General features: G+C 35.3%; 2 protein-coding genes across 3 annotated transcripts; both read left to right on the plus strand.

The window, feature by feature from the left end:
* Nucleotides 1-305: 305 nt before the first annotated feature.
* Nucleotides 306-1,678, plus strand: LOC144573848 (putative aldo-keto reductase 1). Its single transcript, XM_078323614.1, has 4 exons — nt 306-436; nt 549-716; nt 1,051-1,258; nt 1,594-1,678. The coding sequence occupies exons 1-3, from the start codon at nt 395-397 to the stop codon at nt 1,132-1,134; spliced, it is 294 nt and encodes a 97-aa protein (XP_078179740.1). The 5' UTR covers nt 306-394; the 3' UTR covers nt 1,135-1,258; nt 1,594-1,678.
* Nucleotides 1,679-11,272: 9,594 nt separating this feature from the next.
* On the plus strand, nt 11,273-13,405 carry LOC144573847 (putative aldo-keto reductase 1). Of its 2 annotated transcripts, none has more exons than XR_013518094.1 (4): nt 11,273-11,368; nt 11,554-11,650; nt 12,701-12,857; nt 13,250-13,405. XR_013518094.1 is itself a non-coding variant. In XM_078323613.1 (4 exons), exons 1-4 carry the CDS (start codon nt 11,313-11,315, stop codon nt 13,327-13,329), a joined length of 387 nt encoding a protein of 128 aa, XP_078179739.1. In that variant the 5' UTR covers nt 11,279-11,312; the 3' UTR covers nt 13,330-13,405. The 2 variants fall into 2 exon arrangements, 1 of the variants encoding a protein (XP_078179739.1); XM_078323613.1 differs by having other exon boundaries at nt 11,279-11,368; nt 12,704-12,857.
* The last annotated feature ends 11,437 nt before the right edge of the window (nt 13,406-24,842 follow it).

Below are 24,842 nucleotides of genomic sequence, written 5' to 3' on the forward strand. Positions count from 1 at the left end.
CACTGTTCTATAACTTTATATAAACAAAATAAGAAGAATACCAAAATATATGGATTTAACCTGCAAGACTGCAACTCATCATTCAAGGTGCCAAAAATAAATAAAAATAAAAGTTTTGATCACATCAAGTAAGAAGAAATAATAATTCTTATTTGTTAATGATGAGCTGAGAGCCTGAGGTCAACGTTAGGTATTGATAACAAAATGGATTGCAAGCGTTAATAGTTTTAAAACTGGAGATGGTTTGGGTTATGATACTAATTAACTATGATTCTATGAGGTCACTGCTGTATTAGTAAAAGCATAATTTCCTAACAGTATAAATACCAAAGCACCTCCTCTTGGTACTTGAAAACACAACACTTGTTCAGGAGGATAAACAGAGCAAGCGCAGATGGCCACTTCTAGAGTAAAATTGGGATCCCAGGGATTAGAGGTACTATAGTCTATGCATTATTTATCATCTTAGTTCTTTTGACACTTTATTCTAAATTTTTTAAACCCTTTCATGTACAGTTTTACAGAAGCAATTACGGTTATTTTTGCAAGTATCAAAGCTGGGTTTTGGATGCATGGGGCTCTCAGGAGTTTACAACTCTCCGGTGCCTGACGAGGTCGGCATATCGATAATAAAACACGCATTTGACAACGACATCACCTTCTTTGACACCTCGGATATGTACGGACCTCACACCAATGAGATTTTGGTTGGCAAGGTTAATTCTAGAATTTTAAGTTGTTTGTTAAATATCATATTTTGTTTTCATGCATTAGCAGGCTGCTGGGGAATTTAATTTATTTTTTCAAAGTTTTCAAAAGAAAAATTAATGGCTGCAACTCATTTCAGATTATAAAAGAAGTCTGTTTATACTCAATTATAATAATGTTGCTTTCAGTACTTAATTTTTGGGAAATTCAACAAAAAAATTAAGATTGCCAAATTACTTTTGAAATTACTGAAAGTAGGAATTGAAACTCCCACATCCATTTGAAGTTGCCAACCAAAAAAGTTGCTATTTTCCTAACTAAACAATGACCTTCATTTATCAGGCTCTTAAGCACTTGCCAAGGGAAAAAGGTGCAAGTGGCTACCAAATTTGGAATTTCAAGAATGAATGCTGCTGGAAATATTGATGTATGTGGCAAGCCAGATTATGCCCGCCTGTGTTGCAAGGCGAGCCTTAAAAGACTTGAAATAGAGTACATCGATCTCTACTACCAACACCTAGTCGATACAACGATTCCAATCGAAGAAACTGTAATTAATTTCTTAATTACCTATTGATTCTTTGTTCTACAAATTAATTTGTCTTTTCCTTTGTTTTTTGAGAAGTAGTGGATTCAAGATCCATTGATTTCGTTAGAAATCATAAAGGCTGAGATTAAGTACCTAAAGCAGGTACCTCAAACGCAACCATAATGCCAGTTACAAACATATACCACCAAAATATCAACAAATATACCAAAACAGCAAAACCTTTGTTAAGAATTATCTTTGCTCAAAACCTTAATTTGGTAGACAAATAGGTGGCCATCAATTCTAGAGTAGCCAGCAGCCTCATGAGATCGAGTTTGTGTTATATATATATATAGATTGGAGAACTAAAGAAACTAGTGGAAGAGGGGAAGGTGAAGTACATAGGATTGTCGGAGGCAAGTCCCGATACAATTAGGCGTGTACCACTACTAGAGTTTTGACTTTTTTCAAGAGTCCGAAAAGCCATTTTCAAGAGCATGAATGGTCATTGGAATTAAAATGGACTTTTCTGACACAATTCTGACACTGTAAACCATTTCCAAAGGCAAGTCCTTGAAAAAAGTAGCGCATGAAAATACTTCATGTGTGCCCATGGAAATGTATCATTTACACCTTTGAAAAAAGTTTAGCATGACCCGCGACCCACCAAAACAGACCAAATATTATATTATATTGAAAGCTCATGGAAATACTAGGGCAAATGCTTATGGAAAAGTTTTTTTGATAAAATTTATATTATTTTATGGTTGGATATATTATTTCCAAGGGCTGAGCCATTGGAAATGTTTTGCTTAATCTATTTATATTATTTTATTGGGAATGTTCATGGAAATGCTTCAGAAAATGTCATTGGAAATGTTTTATTGATTCAGTTTATATTATTTTATAGTTGGTCATATTATTTTCAAGCGTTAGCCCTTGGAAATGTTTTGATTTGTCTATTTATATTATTTTATTGTAAATGTTCATGAAAATACTTCATAAAATGTCCTTAAAAATGTTTTATTGATTCAGTTTATATTATTTTATAATTGGTCATATTATTTCCAAGAATTAGCTCTTGAAAATGTTTTGATTAGTCTGTTTATATTATTTTATTGTGAATGTTCATGGAAATACTTCAGAAAATATCATTGAAAATGTTTTATTGTTTCAGTTTATATTATTTTATAGTTGGTCATACTATTTCCAAGAGTTAGTCCTTGGAAATGTTTAGTTCCTAGAGACAGAAACATATCTGTATATTTTATATCTCCCTTTGAATTGTTTAAATAAACAAATCACAACAACAAGCAAGTTATAAGTTATAATTGTGATAACTAAAACATATGATTGAAAAGGCACAAATAAATGGAGGTATTATAAAGCAACAATAATTCACATCCTGCTCCTATGCATACAAAATTTGCCCAATTATAAAAGAGCCGAGCACTTATGGTTTTTTTAGTATTTGACCAGAAGAGAAATTCTAAACAATTAAGGAGATGATATATTTGCTAAACATGCTTTTGTTCTAAACCAAATAAAACACATGACATTATAGTTACTACCATTTATAATGAATTCTCAAAAGTTTTTTCTCATGAAATGCAAAAACTAGTACAATAGTGTTGCTGGTGCAGTACTTCCCTGTACAAAACCCCAAATTCAACTCATTTAGAAAAATCATCAAAATATGAAATAAATCATGGTGAAATATCTTAATATCCTGAGAATTTTGGTACCAAGAACACTCAATTTGGAGTTGTAGTTTGTCCTGTGAATATTATACAAAACTGGTTGTCAGAAAATAAAAAAACTGGTACAGAACCAAAACTGATATTGAGAAAAACTTAAGTTTGGCATAGCTCTAGGCAATACAATGAGTTGAAATTAATTGTGGGTGCAGATCATGACTTCCTGAAATTTTAGACACAAAAAACATGCAATTTGGATCTATGGTTTGTTCTACACAAAAATTACAAAACAGCATGTCAGAATGATACAAACTGCACCTCACAAACTGAAAAGTGATGAAATAAATTGTTAAAAATATTGAAAAAATTAAGGAAAACATGCACACAGGCTGTATGAAGGTCTTTGGGTAAGTTGTGCATACATTTTTGTGATAAAATTATCAAATTGAGCATCAAGGACACTACAAACTGACCCATAGTACATTTTGCTTTTGCACTGTGTATTGACATGAACTTACTATGATCAGTTGCATACTCAATCAGGTAGCATAGATGCAAAGGTATTAGTTATTACTTCTTGCTAACTTTTTGAAATTAGACAATTTTTCATTTTTACCCACAAATATTCCTTTTTCTTTTTAAGGAAATAAAAAAAAACCAAACTTACCTTAGCCTCAGATTGCAATCCGCAATGGCCAGATTTAGGTTGAGCATGTACAATTGCATCCAATTACTTACTTTTCCCCTTCAAGTCCACCAGCTTAATAACTATGTTTCAGAGGGTACATGAGATTATATTCTCATTTTATGACAATATAAGAGGATACAATAACCTAATTATAATAGTAACTAATTAACACCAATCACAATCAATTTAGTTGACTAAGCAAAAAAAAAAGAGAAGAACTTTTCTTAATATAACCTATTGGAGAAGGAGACACGTAAAGCTATGCAAACCGCAATGGTCAGATCTTATTTTTATTAATTTAACTTTTATTTATTAAGACAAGTAAAGCTATGAAGTGCCAAAATATGATTGTATAATAACTATGACCTTTAAGCCAAAATATTAGGTGTATAATAACTATACAAGTAAAGCTATGAAGTGCCAAAATATGCAAAGGGCTGTTTTTTTTTTTTTGTAATGAACTATACAATCATGAAAAAAATAATTTTCATTTGATTACTATTGGCCTTGTATGTATGCACTAGAGTTATTTTATTGAAAACATGACATAGAACAAGATTTAACCAAACAACTTCAAAACTGAAATTTAACAAAACTAAAGTCTGACATCAAGTCCAAAGAAGTTGCTTAATAAAATTTACATAATTGACCCTGTCATTTTTTAAAGTTACAGAGTACGTATAGATTGAAGTTTACACTTCTGTTTTCTTTAAAACACTCTCATTTCAATCAAGAAAATCATAACTGATGAGGAAAATATGCAATGAAGCCCTAACAAAGTAACTTTTTTTTTTTAAATCTGACTTGTTTATGAAGAAAGGGTACTGTAATGAACACGTACCAAAGAAAGAAGAAGATTTATTGAGATCAAAGAAGCATGAACAAATAAATATGCAAGTGAGACCCCAACAAACATTTATTTTACTATCAACCCAATAATCACCTCATAACGAAACATCTTGCTGAAATTTAAAGAAATTGTGATAACTAAAATTCGGCAAGTTCAAATGGATAAGCACAAACACTCGTAAGTGTGCAGCTAGTTTCACCTGTACCAGTACCAGTATAAAAAATTCAGCAAGTTCTACCTGTACCAGTACTGGTACGGGTCTGGTGTGTTGCTGCACATTAGCTGTTCGGTGAATTGCTTAAGAGGAGTAATTTGCTGGTAATTGAAAAACTGTTGGTAGAACTTGAAGGAATCATACCGGAATGAAATACTGTTGTAGGAAGAAGCAGGGAGGACCGATGACAGTGAAAATCGGAATGAAATACCAGTATGGCATGGGTGTACATGTACATCCTGAATACCAGTACTATACATCCTGAATACCAGTATGACCTGATTCGATTTTACTGCTCGGTACAGATTTTACTGGACCTGATTCAGTTTGTGATTTTGCTAGACCTGATTCGGTTTTTTAAACCAGTACCTGATTCGGTTTGTGGTTGTAGCTGATCTGATTACATTCAATGTACATTCAGGTTCAGATTGGATTTCAATTCACATCCTTCCTGAATTATGAACCTTGATAAGGACCATTCAGGATTAACCTATTTAGGTAACTAGAGTTACACAACAACATCTTTATTTGCTTTTTAAACCACATAATTAATCAGTCCCAGCAGGAAAAGTATTAGGATTTCAGTCACATAATTGATCAAAATCCAAAACCACAAATCAATCCTAAGCAGTTCAAATTGTACTATACTAAAGACATATGAGAGGAAAAGTATTAGGATTTCAGTTCAAATTGGTACAGAAACAAGGAAACAGAGAATTAAATAGAGAGAAATTTGGAACGGGGAGGGGAAGACCGGAAGCGGTGGCGACGGAGCTCAGATCTGCGGAGGTATGAGCAGGAAGGGCCGAGAGGAAATCCTCGGAGGCGAATGGATCGCCTGTGAATTTTAGCTGAGAGAGAGGAAGAGGGGAGATGAAAGATACGCTGGATGGAGCGACGAAGGGAAATTCAGCAAAATGAAAGGCAAATGAAAGCTTTCAATTAGCGGGAAGACTCCCACTAGAATTTGGGCGAGCACACGCTGCTAAAGGAGAAAAACAGCCCTTATGCCGACGCTTAGGTAGAGAAAAAGAGAACGGAGCTTTTGAGTCCAATAAGCTTCAGCACTGTCCGATCTATAATAAGATATGGGCGCACGAAAATTGAAGTAATTAGCACGGATATTTAAGAAGAGCCCACGCATCTTAATTTGGATCGGACGATCACTGAGTACATCAAACCAAAGAACCATCTGGACCTCTCTGAATTCAGAGAAAAAAACAGCAAAGTTAGGAGGAGACAATTTTTACAAAGAGGGCTGAGACAAAATTTGGTACACCCAAGTGGGTCTCTCTGGTCTGTGACACAGTATTGGTTAATTGGAGGTATCCATTGGTAATTAGAACAGCACATCTTCTATCAAACGGTTCAGATTTGAAGTGTTTACTACCCTTCGATATTCCGTCGACTTGATGGATAGGTAAATAAAAATAAATTTTCATCAAAATTTGCTGCAGGAATATATATGCAGTGCTCTTTAATTTCAACGGTTCCGATCGACCAACGGACGACGCGCTTACGTGCTCCTTCATTGACTCACAATGCAAGAGTTTATGAAACATAGAACATAAACTCTTGCATTGTGAGTCAATGAAGGAGCACGTAAGCGCGTCGTCCGTTGGTCGATCGGAACCGTTGAAATTAAAGAGCACTGCATATATATTCCTGCAGCAAATTTTGATGAAAATTTATTTTTATTTACCTATCCATCAAGTTGACAGAATATCAGAATATCGAAGGGTTATGAACACTTCACGTTAGATCGAAGCTCAGATATAATAAAACTTCATAATTTTTATGTTGGTTACGTTCAATTTTTTCCCTTGATCATTTTAAAATAAATCTGGAATAATTTAATTACAGATCAATCGTTGATTTTTCACGTGAAAATGAACGGTTCGTATATATTTTTTAAATATAAAGGGGCAAATAATGATAAAAGTCTACAAGATGGACAATTATAACTATGATTTGGTTGTAGAAGATGTAAATAATTTTATTTTATTTTTTTGAATTTTTTTCATATTATTTGTTGCATATGTATTATCTAATTAGTAAATATCAAGTTCTGAGTCGTTCGATAGGTAATGAATGGTCATGATGTCTTAATTTAGATGTTGTGGGTAGAGAGTCCCGATTCTCCGAGGTAACATAATATTTCTGTTTAGATTCAACCCTAAGTGATGTGCAAGATCTTTTAATATTTGTGCATAATAATAATCAGACGGCGCCGATCTAAACACAAAAATCACGTTACCTCAAAGTTTGTGATTTCTCCCAGTATATGCAATACAAACTACTACTGTTTTTACTCCCCTGACTTAACGAGATTTCTCCCCAACTCTTCTCTTCCATGTACTCTCCGTGAAAAACCGAGCACGAGCGCCAAAACCCTAAATTTTTGGCGTCCCTCCAATTCCCTCTTAAAATTATCTCCCACTTTTAGAAAATATCGGGTCCTCTACAGCAAAGAACCTAAAACCCTCACTCCTAAATCGCCCCGCTCAGCCTCGTCTCGCTTCCTTTCTTCTCCTTTTAGATCCGATCCTCCCAAACCCGCTCATCTCCAGCACCTTCTGCCAGATCCCCTCATCTCATTCAATCCGCACCTTCTCCCAGATCGCACCGAGACACCGCCTCCTCTCCAGCACAATAATCTCGCTTATTTCCTTTATTCTTTGGTGCGGTGTAAATCAGGTAAAGGGTTTCATCAAGCCAACAGTAGCCGTGAAGAAAATACCAGGTAAATTTTGGTTTTATCATGCATCTATTAGCACTTGTAAAATGGTGAAACTGACTAAAGGGTAATGCAAGATTTAGTTTCATGATGTGATTGATGTAGTTCACTCTTAAGCCATCGGAGTACATTACCTCAGTAAAAGGCCACATGGATCCCCTTGAGGGATTTTTTCTTCATTTGCCCTTTTTCCAGAAAATTGAAGGCTGTAAACAGATGGTCCAAGTAAATTTTCTTCATTTGGGTCACCTGAAACTAACTTTGGTTGAACTAATTAGAATGGCATCTTAATAAATGTTTTGTTGAACTATTAAAAGAATGAAAATTTGCCAAACTAATTTAGGAGTTGGGGCTAAATTGTCTTAACTTATATAGAGTTAGAGACTTTGTTGTTTAATTGACTGAACATTAGTTGAAGAAATGGGCAGCATAAATAAAATATCAGTCTAGTGTCATGCCAATCAGGTTTTGTTTGGTGATGTAAGTTTTTCCTTCTATTGTCCCAGTTTTTGCCTCAACCTATCAAAGGTAGCAATTTTATTAACTTTCTTATGAGAAATTAGCATCTAGATATCTGATTAAGAATGCTCTTCTGCAAATGGATCAATTGGCTGCATGTTTCTTTCATTTTTATTCATTCTTAAACTAAATTGTTTGTCACTAAATAGGATTATCCGCATCATTATTTTCTCACCACTTTACAAGGTCAGTGCTCTTTATTTTCCCTGTTTCTCACATTGTATCAATTCCACATTGGTTTTCATTATTTGTTCAATGTAAGCCAGACAAGGTTAATATGTGAAACTACAAACTGAAAACATCTACCTTTGCAAAGACAACCAAGTCTTGCATCGTATGTGATGTAAAATAATGTGTTTTCTGTTGAAATTGTCTCTCTATTATGCCATGTTTCCTATCAATCTGATATGAACTGAAATTCAACAAAGTGGATCTGTTCAGAAGTTTTGATTTTGCATATATCGGTAAGAAATTGACATTTTGAGTCAACATGAAAAAGGTTTTTGGCACTGCGTATGTTAAACATAGCTTCTGTTTTATTGGTTTGGTGTCACTGCTAATACTGAAAACAATCTCGTGTGTTAGTTGCGCATATAAGAATCATATGAAATGCTACACAGAAATAACCTGCTTACTTGACATTGGAATGAAGTGCTTTGCATAGTCTTAAAGATCTCGTCAAAGTTTACTCATAAAGTGGCATTTGTCTTTTTTTATGCTTTTGTAGTGAGTGCAACAGTTGATAGGGTTTTGGATCGGCTAAGAGACAAGCCAGCGGCATCTCGATGACACTAGATCACGTGAGAACAATCCTTGACGAACTCCATTGCAAACAATCTACCGAGAAATTAGAGGCAATCTACTCTCTTGGTAATAGTTACAGCATTTATTCAGGGTAGTTCCAGAAATTGCCCCTAAACTCGGTATCTTATTGGACTGACCCTTGACATTTGGTTTTCGTTTGTTTTGAAGTAGACATGAAGTTTCTTTTCCAGTCCATACTTGAATTCTTGAACGAATTTGAATTTTCAAATTTCTTCTAAAAAATTAAATTTTTGGAGAATGGATTATTAGAGAAAAGATTCCTGGTTTTGGATTAAACTGAACCAACATAAATGACTAAACTTGAAAAAGTGCTGAGTTCATCTTAAGAATTATCCCATTTGTCTTTAATTAGTATACTATTTTATACAATAGTGAAGTAGTCTTGGTGTCTGCTGTTCTTTTAACTATTGTTGCAAATCCAGATTTGAATGGAACTTTGGAAGCCTGTCAGAATGATGAGGTAATGTACCTTGCTTTTTTTGTTGAAGTGCAATTTTGCGAGGAATACAATAACAGACACCTATAGCATACCATTTTACGTGCTGTACCACACAAGTGGTTGTTTGGGTTTTTAGCAGACCTTACTATATTGCCCTTTGTCCCATTTGTCTTTATTTGCTGTTTATCCAGAAGTGAAGCTTTGGCTAAATTTAAATTAGCTTGTCAACCTGATGTTACATTGTGCTGTTACTCTTGTTAATCCTAGTTGCGAACAAGTTTTTCCTTTTCTGTTAAGTAATGCTTGCAACTATAGCAACTATAGAAAGATACATCACCTCTAGCAACTATAGAAAGAACAGCTTTAGTTGGAATTTTGTTTGTGTGCATCTTAGTTTTTATGCCAAGGTAATATCCTAATGATTTTATGCATGACTTCATTTTATGCAGTTTTCTGTGTGCATAGGGGACCTTATACATATCTAGGTCACAAGAGCGGAGATACAAGAAATGGAGAATTAAGTGAACTTGAGCGAAAGACAATGGAAGCTATAGGAAAAGCTAGGTAAGAAGGTTCATATATTTATTAAGCACACTTCATCTTCTATAATACTATTATATGACCAACTAATACATAACAGGTTCAACTAATATATCAATTAATTAATTAATTTAGCTATATATGAGCTGTATAGTCCTCAAAACTGAGTAAAAAAAACAAACCAGATATCATACTGTTTTTTTAGGTTAAGGCAACTAATTAGCAAGTGATTAACAAATTGAGAAATGAAAACATGTGTAAACCCTTTTCAGTTTTGATGTATGTCAAATATAATTTAATATATAACTTTCCCCTTTTTGTTTAATTTGTAGTGAACTTCCATTGTCCATAGTTCTAGTTGGAGTCAGGGATGGTCCGTGGGACACAATGAAGCAATTTGATGATAATATTTCATCCCGATTGATTGACAACTTCCAAGTACTTAATTTTTCTACAAAACAAAACAAAAAAAATATAGCAATCAGATAAACCTCTCTTGTAATGTATTATGTTTTAATATATCTTTCATTTTGTGAATTTCTCATAGATAATGTCAAGCAAAATTTCTCAACCAAGAAAAGAGCTGACATTTGCTCTCAGAGGACTAATGAAAATTCCATCACAGTATAAAGCAACATTTGCTTTCATGCGTCGGTTTAATTTTCAAGTGCAATATAGTTATGTTTTTGTAATGTGTTTTGCACATATTTTGGTACAATGTATGATGACTATCACAAGTTTAATTATATGTTTGTGTTTGTGTTTATTTGGTTAAATGGGAACTGGGAAATATATAATAGTACCAGGTTGGTACAGGGTTGATTGCAGCATGGGGGCGAACTTTTACAGTACCAGTAAAAGATACATTTCCATGAGCCCATGGAATAACGAAAAACAACTTCCTTGGAAATATTTACGCATGGAATAAGTCAAGTGGGTCTCACCTTGTCTACCCTTGGAAATATACCGTGGAGCCCATGTGGTATTGCCTTGGAAATACTGAGGTGGGGCCCACCTACACTCCATTGGAAATACTCTGGTGAGACCCAGGTTCACTACCCTTGGAAATAATTCAATGGGCTCCATCTTAACCACCCTTGGAAATAATCAAGTGAGCCCCACCTTAACTATTCTTGGAAATACTTTGTGGGTCTCAAGTTCGACGCCCTTGAAAATAATCAAGTGGGCCCCACGTTAACTATCCTTGAAAATACTCATTGGGTCTCAGGTTCGACGCCCTTGGAAATAATCAAGTGAGCCATGCACGATTCCCTTGGAAATAAATCAAACAGGGGCCAAGTGTGAAACTATTTCCAAGCGTCCTATTTTCAAGGGCTTCTCATGGAAAAAGTCTATTTCCAAGAGTAGCCATTGGAAATGACTAAATTTTTGACTATTTCCAAGGCGACTATTTGCTACGGTAGTATTTCCAACAGTAATCCTTGAAAATGGTGTTTTTTGGGCCTGTTCCATGAATAATTCATTGGAACAAGCTCTTTTCTGGCCCTTGGAAAAAGTTAGAATTCTAGTAGTGTACATGCAGTGCATCCAATCACTGCTTTGCAGATGGAGTGGTCTCTCTGGACTCGTGATATCGAGTCTAAAATTGTGTCGCTTTGCAGGTGATCCCTTTTCGTCTCTTTTATGTCATAGAATAGGACATGTACCCCTGATGAATTTTGCCTTAAATGGTTCCAATTGAAAAAGTTTCGTGTAGATTTGATTTGTCGTTGAAAAATAACCACTATGACACATTGGTATATGAATATTGTTAAGGTTACTTATTAGTTGAATTTTTGTTCTACAGAGAACTTGGCATAGGAATAGTCACCTATGGCCCCCTTGGTCGTGGATTTTTTGGCGGAAGGGGAGTTGTCGAAGAAATAAAGGACAACTTATATTTGGTAAATTAAAACCAGATTGCCTAATCTGTCCATTTCACCTTTAGTTTATATACCAGTTTATATATGAAGGAATGGTTATGTTAATCTTTAACTTGGTAGCTACTATCAAGCAATTTAAATATATATATATATATATATATATATATATATATATATATATATATATATATATATATATATATATATATATATATATATATATGGGTAAGGCTAAGGTGCTATGGGTTGCATAGAGACTTACGGTGCTACGGCTCAATATTCGAGTTTTTAAAATCCAAACGGTCGATCCGAACCGTTCATCTTGTTCTCTATATTAATATGTCTTTGGAGACCAAATTTTACATTTTTTTGGAAATTTTTTACTATTTTTTTAGATAGGTAGAAAATCAAATATCTAAATGGTGCAGAATTTTTTAGATCAACTGATTTTCTACCTATCTAAAAAAATAGTAAAAAATTTCCAAAAAATATAAAATTTGGTCTCCAAACACATATTAATATGGAGAACAAGATGAACAGTTCGGATTGACCGTTTGAATTTTGAAAACTCGAATATTGAGCCGTAGCACCTTAAGTCTCTATGCAACCCATAGCACCTTAACCTTACCCTATATATATGTGTAAAAAAAAACAGTGTAACTCGATCCCTCCTCTATATATATTATGTTAATATTTCATATTGAGGTACAAGCACCAATTCAAGACTGAAATTAGTATTATAAAATAAAATAATAAATAACAATTTATTCAACCTAGTAGTTAATTTGGAAGGCCCCATTAATGCCTTGTAACAAAATCCATAGTTGTGGTATGAAATTCCATCTACAATCCTTACTTTAAAGGTTATCCAATCATTTTGTTCTATTTTTCCTTCTGATTTTTGGTTTATTGTATTAAACAAAAATAAGAAGGTAACTACTAAAAGCTCTAAAATGTAATGATACAAAGTTACAGAGACCATCTTTCGAAGTACCAGAAATCGGTGTGTATTGATTTGTAGCCTGAAGACATGTCATTAGTGCTAAACTAATAATTGATCTATATGGAAAGTAGACAAATCAATCAAGATTTTCAAGGGATAATATGGAGAAGAACAAACATTTGTTTTTTCGGCTTGAAAACCTAGCAAAGAAGCACAAATGCACAACTACTCAGCTAGCTTTGGCGTGGGTTCTTCACCAAGGGGATGTTGTGGTTCCCATCCCAGGTTTGCTTGATTTATTTTCCAACATTCTTTCTGAAATGGTCACTTTCGGAAACCAAACATTCATTCTCATATAAAGTTGGTAGAAAATGTTTTTTTTTTTTTTTTTTTTTTTTTTTTTTTTCTGAGGTTGTCGGCGATTTCCGCTAACCGGTATATTGATTAAAAAATAAATTATTTACATGAGAAATGCTTGTTATTATTAACTTTTTCATGTGTTGGTTAATTGAAAATATGATATAGATGAAGGAAATTGATCAGTAATAACCTGTCAATTGCTATAACTATCTTTAATGCACAAAATTGGATTACCAATTATAACTATAACGAAATAATAACTAAAATAATAGGACTGACAATTTTGAAAACTAATAATTTTTTTTGGCTTATTTTAGGAACAAGCAAAATTAAGAACTTGGATAGCAACATAAGTGCACTGCAAGTGAAACTGTTAGATGAAGACATAAAGAGTTAACTGATCTAGTAAGTGAAGATGATGTCGCAGGTAGTAGAATATATGGTGGACATGAGCACACAAGCTGGAAATATGCAAATACACCACCTCCCAATTTTTAAGATGGCTGAAGAAATAAAATAAGAACATATTTGACGATTTACTATTTTACTATATTTGTTTTACTTTCCTTTTAATAATAGGGCAGGTGGCTATAAAGAGATTTTTTTTTTATAAACCATAATTAAATAAAATATTTTTTATGAAACCAACATGATTATTTTTTTAGTGTATGTTTTGTTTATTTTGTGTATGTTTTTTTTATTTTTTGTTTGTTTTGTGTATGAAACCATAAATAATAGGGAAGGTGGCCTCTCTTTAGTGTATGTTTTGTTTGAAGACTAGTGTATTTTGTATATGTTTTGTTATTTATCTTATTTAGTGTAGTTGTTTTATCATTTGGTGTACTTAAAATATGTTTTATCATTTAGTGTACTTAAAAAACCTCTGTATTTGCACTTAAGAAAACAACTCGACGGCAGAAACAAAAATAGTTATCCAGAAATCAGTTCCTGGCCGAAACAGAGGCGCAGAAATAAAAATAGTTATGCATAAACAGTTCCTGGCCAAAATAGCAATAGTTCTTGGACAAAACAGAGGTGCAGAAACAAAGATAGTTATGCAGGAAGTAGTTCCTAGTCAAAACATAAATAGTTCCTGGCCGAAACAGAGGTGCAGAAACAAAAAAAAATTACATGTGACCGAAATGTCAATTCAGTCCTGGGTAAAAAAACAATGGAGGCATCTCGGTCCAAGGTATTATTCCAACGACTGCATCATTTTTTTTTTAAAAACTGTGAAATCATTAGGGACTGAAATGTCATTTCAGTCTCAAAAAAAAATGGCGGATTGAAATGGCATTTCAATTCTTATGGTTATTGTAAAAAAAATATGTTGGTTTCATAAAAATATTTTTTAATTATGTTTTACCAAGGTTCTAAATAGCGTTTATAGCGGCGTAACAGGGAGACAAAAAAAAACTTTAGCGAATAGCGCAGCTATAGCGAAAGCTATCATAAATAGTGTTTGTTTTATTTCAAAAATTATATTTTATATTTCTAACATGTCTCATCAAGAAAAAAACATCAAATTGATTAAGAAGTTCTAATATTCATATTGAACCACTACAAAGTTCAAATTATCATTCAAAATATCCCTAATTAAAAAAACTATCGATATATTTTATATTCAAAATATACCACTACTATATATTAATGCATGATACAAAATTTAATTGATATAGCGGTATAGCCCGCACATGTTCCATTGTATTGATATACCTTTATAACGTAAAAAAAAACACATCTGGACATTAAGGCCCATTAAAATTGCAAAATCATAAGCCCATGTAGCATAGCGGACCGCTATTTCCGCTACGCGCTACACGCTATAGCGGCTGTAGCTCGATTAGCGCAGTTTTACCACGTAACTTAGCTTTCTAGGTCCAAAACTGTTATAGCTAGCTATTTAGAATACTTTGTTTTACAAAAAAAATTCTATAAATAATTTATTATGTTGCAGTTAATTTTTTTCTTGCATTTTGTTTTTATCTTATGGTAATATATATTTCCTCTAGTGCATTAATTAAAGAACCCTTAGCATTTTTTTTGTTGCATTTTGTTTCAATCACATAATATATATATATGGTAATATGTGCTGACATGGCATGCCCTGGTTGGTGCCACATGGCACAGGGTACCCTTAGCATTTTTTTTATTCAAACCTGTGTGCAAATTTGATAAGCCTCAATTATATATACTTTCGGTTAGGGTTTTACCTCTAAAACTGCACCAAATCCCTTGTATTTTAGCTTAGTTTAATATAGAATATACCAAAGAACCAAGTTACTGCCTTTGCCTTGTTTAAATTATAGAAATCGAGCAAAATGAGCAATTCTGTAGGTGTTTGTGTGGCCTGTAGGAATTCTGTGCGGGCCACACAAAATAAATTCAAGCCGAAAATAAAATTCGAAATTTATCAAGTTTTCTCCTTTCAAAACAGAGAGTTGTGCGGGCCTTTGTGCGACCTTAAGGAATTTTGTGTGGGCCACACAAAATCCTGCATGATCCCCAGTCGATTCTCCATTCTATGCAGGCCGCAGGAAATTTGCACTGGCCACAGAGAATTTGTGAAGGCCGCACGAATGCCAGTCTGGCCTGATTTCACCATATCTCTTCAGATTTCCTTCCAGATTTCTCGGGATTGTTTCCCAAGGCACAAAATAGCTATATATTGACAGGGAGACACCAGGAGAAGACATCTTTCAACTTAGCTTTTATTCTATACATCTTTATACATCTTTTCTATCTTCTCCAAGTGATTGAAGGCGATTGGAGAGAAGGATTGAAGGTTTTCTCGAGCGAGCAAAGGTGAAGACAAGGGGCAGCGAGCGAAGAGATTGGTGTTTTCTATTCTCTTTCTTGTTTTTCTTAGTTTTAATCATGTTTACTCTTGTATTTCTTTTGGATGTTAGCACACCTATGAGAGGCTAGATTTTCTCTCTAGGAGCTTAGGCTTTAAACATGAACTTGTGTTAAAATCTACCTTAGTTGGATATTTTTTTATTTGCATACACCATGAATACACACATCCAATGATAATTATTCATACCAATAGATATCCCAATCTTTCTTTCATTTAAAATTCCAAATTTCTCAATTAAAAAGGCATAAGTCGGTTTCAGAAATGCTTTTTCAATAAAATTCAAATTTTCATTTTTTCAAAAATGTCAAAACATCTTATCTTATGCAATTCATTAATCAAATATGGAGTTATTTCTAATTTTTCAAAGTTATCCAAATCATCATAAATTTTTTTCAAATAAGTCCCTAACTCTAGCAATCACGCCAATTTTTCACCTAAAAATGCAATTGTGCAAAAATTTAAACATGCTCTAAATGCAGATACAATTTTCTTCTATTCCACCCCAACAAGCTTGAATGAAGCATTGTCCTCAATGCTTAAATTCACACAAGAAAAAGAAAATAGAAGAAAATATGGAAACTTACAAGACATGGAGTGGAGGGAGAGGCGAAAACGCCTTATTGCTCGGGTGGAGGATCGGGAGGGCGGCCTCCCCGTTGCTCTTGTTTGTGTTGATTTTCTCTATGTTTGATTTTGTTGAACGTCTTTTTGCTCCTGTTTTTGAACTTTTTCATCAATTTCATGGATTTTGCTTTTGAGAGCCAAGTTTGCTTTATCTTGTCGACTTCTCGAGGTTTGTCGGTTTCAGATGTTGCCACCAACTTTTCTTGCACAAATGCTCCATTAACCTGTGAAATTTCTGCCATGCAAACTGAATTTTTGTTAGGAGGTATTAATGGCTTATGAAAATAAAATTTTTCTTTCTTCTTCCCAACAGAGAAAAACAACTCCCTCTCTTTGAGATTGGGGTTGAGCCTTCTTTCAGCTTCGATCGAAGGTTTGTGATCATCCTCCATCAAGATGCGGTGCATGAAAAGGTTGGGATTGATTCCAGTTAGGTCATCTGTGGTGTATCCTATCACCTTTTTGTGCAATCTAAGAGTCGGAGGCCAATGTTTCAGTTCGAGTTGAGGCGGTTTGGGAGAAGAATCAGCTAAACTGGGCAGCCAAAATTTTTTTCGGGCTGGTGCGGCCCACACAAATTTTCTGGCTACTCTCGGAATTTTTTCTGCGGCCCACACAAAATTTCGTGCGGCCCACACAAATTTTTGCTATCACCAGTATGTTCTGTTTCAGCTCCGATTTCATCCATATTTTCGTCTGGCTGTCCACCATTTGTTACCTTATATATTTGAGCAGCAATTTTGGTATCTAAAATATCTATCATGCAAATTGTGTCATTTTCATTAGAAGGAAATTGCATTGATTTGAAAATATTAAATTCCACTTTCTCATCACCAATTGAGAAAGAAATCTTTCCTCGTGTGACATCAATGATTGTACCTGCCGTACTGAGAAAATCACGCCCAAACAAGAGAGGGATATAAGGATCTTCTTCCATTTCTACTACCACAAAATCCACAGGTATATAAAACTTGCCAATTTGAACAACTACATCTTCTGCAATTCCGGAAGGGTATCGTACAGATTTGTCAACCAATTGAAGAGACATTCTTGTTTGTTTTAATTCCCCTAGACCTAGTCTATCATGCACCGATTTGGGCATCAAACAAACACTAGCACCAAGGTCTAACAAACAACGATTAAAACTGGTGTCCCTAATTTTGCATGGAATAGTAAAACTACCCGGATCTTTGAGTTTAGGGGGCAATTTAATTTGTTTGTTCATGACAAGTGCACTGCATTCCGCATTTAATGCCACAGTTTCAACCTCTTCAAGTTTTCTTTTATTGAACAACAATTCTTTCAAAATTTTTGCATAAGACGGGATTTGAGTAATGATTTCCGTAAAAGGAATGGTAATGTTCATTTTCTTTAAATGGTCCATGAAGTTGGCAAATTGTTGATCCATTTTGGGCTTAACTAATCGCTGAGGAAAAGGTACAAACCTGAGAGGAGGAACATATTTTTCAGAAGATTTTACCTTTTTTGGATCAGTATTACCCGATTTTTGGCGATCTGGAAATTCTGGTGCGGCCGCAGGAATTTCTGGGAAGGCTACAGGAGAGGCCGCAGAAACCTCTGTTTCTGCTGTTTGTGGTGCAATGACTGATTGTTTCGTCATTTCTTCGGCCGGCATCTCTAGTCCATCATATTGCCTGCCACTTCGAAGAGTTACAACATATGCGTGTTCCCTCAGATTTTGCTTAGGCTTTCCGGGAAGCATGCCTTGAGGACGTGCGTCAGAAGCGGCTTGTTGAGCCATTTGGGTCTCAAGCAACCTACTTTGAGTTTGCACGAGATCCAACATATTGTTCATGGTTCTCAAAGAATCTGAAAACTCGTTAATCTTTTTGTTTTGTTGAAAAGCAACCTCTTTTTGAGAAATCATAAAATTTTCCATCATTTTTTCTAACCTTAACAATTGAGATTGACCTTGATTATGGTATTGGTTACCATTACCTTGATTCTGGTTCGAGTTTTCATTGTCAGTTCTCCACCTAAAGTTAGGATGGTTATACCTTGTGGCATGGTTATAAGTATTTGAGTTGTTTTGATTGTACTGGCCATTTCTTTTGTTACCCTCATTATAAAACAACCCATTAACTTGTTCCATCATCTCATTACCTTCTGTGGAGAATTGGCATCCGGTTGTATCATGGTCAGTTTCTCCACATATACTACAAGGTGAATTTTTGACTAAAGATTTTACCTGCTGCATCTTTTTCATCTGATTTTGGAGAGATTCTACCTTTGCTTGTAAAGCGGTTACCTCATCCACCTTAATCATGCCAGCAGGCGTGTTGCTTCTCCTTGTATCTCTTCCAGCCGTCCACTCGCGTTGGCTTATTGCCATGTCCTCAATCATTTCCATTGCCTCCACAACATCTTTGTTGGCTAGGTTTCCTCCAGCAGCCGCGTTAAGTTGAGATTTAGTCGCATATGTGCAACATGTATAGAAAAACTGAAACAAAAGCCATACATTAATACCATGATTGGGGCACAGACGCAAGAGTTCTTGCCATCTATCCCAAGCTTCGCTTAATGTCTTATCATCACCTTGTTTGAATGTGGTGATTTTTGCCCTAAAATGTTGGGTTTTAGAAGGCGGAAAGTACTTGCCTAAAAATAATTTTTGTACTTCTGGCCAAGTTCTGGTTACTCTAGGGTTCAACAACCTTAACCAAGTTCTAGCTTCATCCCTAAGAGAAAGGTGAAAACAGTTCAATTTTAAGGCATCAAGTTGGGGTCCTCTTGGTGTAAAAGTACCACAATGTTCTTCAAACATTGCCAAATGTTGGTGAGGGTCCTCATTTAATGCACCACCAAACTGGTTTTGACCTAACAGGTGAATAAAAGTTGGTTTCAGATCAGGGTTTGTTCCCTCATGCGCTACATATCCGAAGCGTTGGTCCAGATCCATGTGATTCATGAACTCCCTCATGGGTCGGCGGTCATTTGGATTATGAGGTTGAGGTCCATTTTTGCCATCCGCGCCATGGAAAGGGTTTTCGAGAGGCTAATTATTATCAACATGGACTTGAGATCTATTTTCATCCTCCTCGTCCATTCCGTATCGAGTGTTTTCGTTCATCTGTACTTCTTCTTCTTTAAGAATTGATTGTGGGGATGGTTGAGAAGATGATGCACCTTGCGTGTTCTTTTGGCTCTGGCTAAATTGAAGCCTCAAAGCAGGGGGTATATTCACTGGAGTCAAGAGATAGATGAACCTAGCATATGAAAGATTGAGTCAGTGTATAGGCTCATCATGCGCCAAGCGCATCTAATTACAGGGCCTTTTAAATGGAACCGCGCTGATGGTCCCCTCGGTCCGCATACACCCGGAGCATTATGCACCTTGTCACTGCCTCCTATGCGGCTCATGATGCGCTAAGCGCAGATAAAAGAAAGAAGAAATAGAAGGGAGAGAAGGATTGAATCAGAGACACTGACATGTGGGGCCCCAGCTCCGATAGCCTTCTTCTTCCTCTCTCTCACGCCATTGAGCCCGAATCTAAGCTCCAAATTCATCTAAGTTGGACGCAAATTGGATCAATGCTCATGTGAACCTGATAAAACTCCCTCCCCTCTATTCGGCTCTGCATCTCCAATTTGAATAATACTCTTCCCTCTCAAATTAACCTGGGAAGCAAGCAAGATTGAAAATTGGTACAGTTGAGATAAGTAAAATTGGGATGCAAGGAGCTCAGGACATGCTCATAACATAGACATGACACGTAATGCAGTGTTAATTTGATAAGACATGTAAAGAAATGATTGATTACATGAAATGCTACACGGCTAATGCACAGAATGCCAAATTAGGCTACTACAGTCGTTAATACCCTGGATGGTCCCTAGGACACGTGTTTAAAGGCTATAGAGTGACTCCAAAATAGGGAAATCTCTTCCTGGAAGATGGGAGCACGCATTACACCCTCCATCTTCTATGTGCCAGTACATCAAGGGCTCAAATCAATCCAGCTCATGATGAGTGATGTGTTTAAACATAATTGGATGATTCTCTAACAAGGATATGAATGGGGTGATGCCAATCAAGCTGCACCAGTGATCAAACACCTGATGGTCAAGATGAAAGACACATCAGTAGGTGCTAAACCCTAAACCTGAGGCTTGCCTATATAATGGCACCCATAGCCCATTTAAAATGATCCCTGACATATGCAAAAAAAAGCTTAGCTAGGTTAGATACAATTAGCAAAGCCCCTAAGATATAGCAAACTAAGCTCTCTAGAGGCTTTCTTCTTCATCTGCTACTGTAGCAACCTTTTCAATAGGTAATAATAGTCTGAAAAGATGTAAGCCATGGATGGCTAATGCTTTGTACATATACTTTGGTTTAAATAAAGTTATTTCTATTTTATTCTTTTCTTTCTTGTCATGCACGATTTTTTTTTTTTTTGTGCATTTGCTTTCTGTTTCTGTCCTAATGCCTATTAAGTGATAAAATGAGAAGGTCCATGCAATACTTGAGTTCTTCATGAAGAACTTAGAGTATATGAACCTTATGATCATAAAAATGTGTATCTTTCTTATATTTTCTGTTTTAAAGCATACTAAAACTATATAAACTGTTATTTTAGTACATTTTATCTCCTTTTATACTATTATTTGCTATTTTAAAAATAAAATATAAAAGAATATATACATAAATGCTTGGAAATGACCTTTTCTCCCTTTTCTTTTCTGATTTTCTGCAAATCTGATCCCTTAAACCCTTCTAAAGTATTTAAATGATGAAAGCATGAGAGTTGAGCCAGCTGCTATCCTCTCATGTCAGATTCATTGTAAATATTTTAGTTTTAAAGGGTTTAAAGGGTCCAAAATCATGTTTTAAACAAACAAGGATTATTGGGGTTGAGCCAGCTGGTATCCCCATTTAATTTCTTCCAATTGGACCTAATTTGAAAAAGAAACAAGCTTGGATAAGGTGTTATGCTGCCAAAATCAGTAAAAAAAACCCTTTTTCTATAAGCTTTCTTTGTAAATTAGTGAAAGGATGAAGTCCAGAATGCATATAAGCCTCAGTCTTGCTGAGATAGGCTATGTGTACTTTTGTTCTAATGATTTCTTGATGATTTTGTCCAAATTAAGTTAAAAGAAGGCATGAAAATCTGATTTCATGAATTCCAGAGACATTCTCATAGCCATGATCTGGCATTTAAAAAAAAAAACACATTTCAAAATGATGATTTGATGTTAATCTGATGCTTGGATTTCTTTTGTTTGCTACTGGTACAAGAAGTGGTGTTTAAATGACCTTAAAACATGCTTAAACTGGTCCAAATGACAAACCAGACCCTTGATTAGTGTATATTTTCCTTTAATGGACACCTGGCATGATGCCAAGTCAGGACTCAGCAGTGCAGCATGATACAATAGCCATCAATGCTATGCTGCACTCAAAAATGCCCTAATTGCACTGTTCTGGTAAACTGGCCAATACAGACCAGAACAGGGACCAAATTGTAAAATGAACCTTACGATCAGATTGAACATTGAAAAATATATAAAATGGACTCAAACTTTGTATTTTTCTGAATTTTCTACATTAAGTTATGAATTTTTGAAACTCATCTCTTAAAAATGAGAAAATGCAGAATTATACTGTCCAAATGACAGCATATGCCCCTGTCAGTATAAAAATGCTTAAAAATGTAAATCAATTATCTAAAATCATAAAAATTGGCATAGACATTTATTACACACTCCTTTACAAACCTGCAAAACAAAACTTGCACCTTGTGTACAAAATTGATAAGGAAAAATGGATTTAAAGGTTATGAATAGATGTCCTCATATTCCTGTATGACTCAATCTTCGATCCAAATCAAATTGGACTCTCCGACATACTCGAATTATCTCCAAATGACCAAATTTAGTCTCTTGAATCCCTGAACCAGCTCTAGGGTTCCTGTACTAGTCATCGGTACCGTAACAGTACCTACTCATGATGCAAAGTACCCAACTCGAGCTCGTGCGTTAACCAAACCTCAAATTGATGTTTTTAATGTCCTCTGTGACTTCATGTGACCTCAAATGATAGACCAATTGAAGAAAATTACTATGAAATTAGTCAAAATTGGTTTAAATCTCAATCAGTACTGATAGGCACTGTAGAGGCCTATACCGATTTGGAGCACTCTAGTAGTGTCTCCAGATTGCAAGATAATATGGCATTTACAACCCTTATTCAACACTTCAATTGAAGGTGTGTGGAGCACTCTTTTAGTGTCTCAAATGGAAAGATAATAGGGCATTTACAACCTTAATACAATACTTCAATTGAATGTGTTTGGAGCACTCTTGTAATGTCTCTATATGGCTAGAGAAGAGTGTAGTTGCAACTCCAATACAACACTCCAATTGAAAGTCTTTGCAGCACTCAAGTAGCGTCTCCAGATGCCACCATAAGAGGGTAGTTGTAACCCTAAGAAAACACTCAATTGATGGTGTTTGGAACACTGAAGGTGTTCGGAGCACTGTATTAGTGTCTCCAGATTATGGCATTTACAACCCTAATACAACACTCCAATTGAAGGTGTTTTGGGTAACTCTAGAAGTATCTCTATATGGCAAGATAATAGGCATTTACTATCCAAATACAACACTCCAATTGAAGGTATTTGGGGCGTTCTAGTAGTGTCTCCAAATGGCACGATAATAAGGTGTTTACAACCCAAATACAACACTCCAATTGAACATGTTTGGAGCAATCAAGTAGTCCCTCTATATGGCAAGATAATAGAGCATTTACAACCCTAATACAATACTCCAATTCAAGGTGTGTGGAGCACTCTAGTAGTGTCTCCAGATTGGAAGATAATAGGGCATTTACAACCCTTATTCAACACTTCCATTGAAAGTGTTTGGAGTACTCTTGTAGTGTCTCTATATAGCAAGTTAATAGGGCATTTACAACCCAAATACAACACTCGAATAGAAGGTGTTTGGAGCACTCTCGTAATGTCTCCATATTAGGGTATTTACAATCCTAATACAACACTCAAATTGAATGTGTTTGGAGCACTCTAGTAGTGTCGCTATATGGCAAGATAATAGGGCATTTACAACCCTAATACAACACTCCAATTGAAGCTGTTTTGAGCACTCTAGTAGTATCACTATATGGCTAAAGAAGAGTGTAGTTACAACACTCAAATTGAAAGTCTTTGCAGCACTCTAGTAGTGTCTCCAGATGGCACCATAAGAGGGTAGTTGTAACCCTAATACAACACTCCAATTGAAGGTGTCTGGAGCACCCTAGTAGTGTCTCTAGATGGCAAGATAAGAGGGCATTTACTATCCTAATACAACACTCCAATTGAAGGTGTTTGGAGCATTCTAGTAGTGTCTCTATATTGAATGACAATAGGGCATTTACAACCCCAATACAACACTCCAATTCAAGGTATTTGAAGCACTCTAGTAGTGTCTCTATATGACAAGATAATTGGGCATTTACAACCCTAATAAAACACTACAATTGAACGTGTTATGAGCACTCTAGTAGTGTTTCGAGATGACAAGATAATAGGGCATTTACAATCCAAATATAACACTCCAATTGAAGGTGTTTGGAGTACTTTTGTAGTGTCTCTATGTGGTAAGATAATAGGACATTGACAACCCCAACAAAACACTCCAATTGAAGGTGTTTGGAGCACTCTAGTAATTTCTCTATATGGCTAGTGAAGAGTGTAGTAACAACACTCAAATAGAAAGCCTATGCAGTGTCTCCAAATGGCACCGTAATATGATAGTTGTAACCCCAAGAAAACACTCTAATTGAAGGTGTTTGGAGAACTCTAGTAGTGTCTTCAACTGGCGAGATAATTGAGTATTTACAACCCCAATACAGCACCCCAATTGATGGTGTTTGGAGCACTCTAATAATGTCTCTATATGGCAAGATAATAGGACATTAACAACCCTAGTACAACACTCCAATTCAAGGTGTTTGAAGCACTCTAGTAGTGTCTTCAGATGACAAGATAATTGGATATTTACAACCCTAATGCAACACTTCAATTGATGGTGTTTGGAACACTTTAGTAGTGTTTCTATATGGCAAGATAATAGGGAATTTACAACCTTAATACAAAACTCCAACGAAAGGTGTTTGGAGACTCTACTAGTGTCTCCAAATTAGGGCATTTTCAACCTTAATACAACACTTCAATTGAAGGTGTTTGAGAAAATCTAGTAGTATCTCTAGGCAAGATAATAGGGCATTTACTATCCAAATACAACACATCAATTGAAGGCATTTGGAAAGCTCTAGTAGTGTCTCCAAATGACAAGATAATAGGACATTTACAATCCAAATACAACACTCAAATTGAACGTGTTTGGAGTACTCTAGTAGTCTCTCTATATGGCAAGATAATATGGCATTTACAACCATC

The sequence above is a fragment of the Carex rostrata genome, chromosome 22 (genome assembly GCF_964058835.1).
Source record: "Carex rostrata chromosome 22, lpCarRost1.2, whole genome shotgun sequence".
NCBI classification, from domain to species: Eukaryota; Viridiplantae; Streptophyta; class Magnoliopsida; order Poales; family Cyperaceae; genus Carex; species Carex rostrata.

What these genes read in the sequence shown, in the direction of transcription:
- LOC144573848 (XM_078323614.1), top strand. Translation starts at nt 395, where the DNA reads ATGGCCACTTCTAGAGTAAAATTGGGATCCCAGGGATTAGAG. An exon ending in TGGGATCCCAGGGATTAGAG is followed by an intron (nt 437 to 548) that starts GTACTATAGTCT and finishes TTATTTTTGCAA; the next exon opens with GTATCAAAGCTGGGTTTTGG. An exon ending in ATGAGATTTTGGTTGGCAAG is followed by an intron (nt 717 to 1,050) that starts GTTAATTCTAGA and finishes TTCATTTATCAG; the next exon opens with GCTCTTAAGCACTTGCCAAG.
- LOC144573847 (XM_078323613.1), top strand. Translation starts at nt 11,313, where the DNA reads ATGGAGTGGTCTCTCTGGACTCGTGATATCGAGTCTAAAATTGTGTCG. An exon ending in AAAATTGTGTCGCTTTGCAG is followed by an intron (nt 11,369 to 11,553) that starts GTGATCCCTTTT and finishes TTTGTTCTACAG; the next exon opens with AGAACTTGGCATAGGAATAG. An exon ending in TGTTGTGGTTCCCATCCCAG is followed by an intron (nt 12,858 to 13,249) that starts GTTTGCTTGATT and finishes GGCTTATTTTAG; the next exon opens with GAACAAGCAAAATTAAGAAC.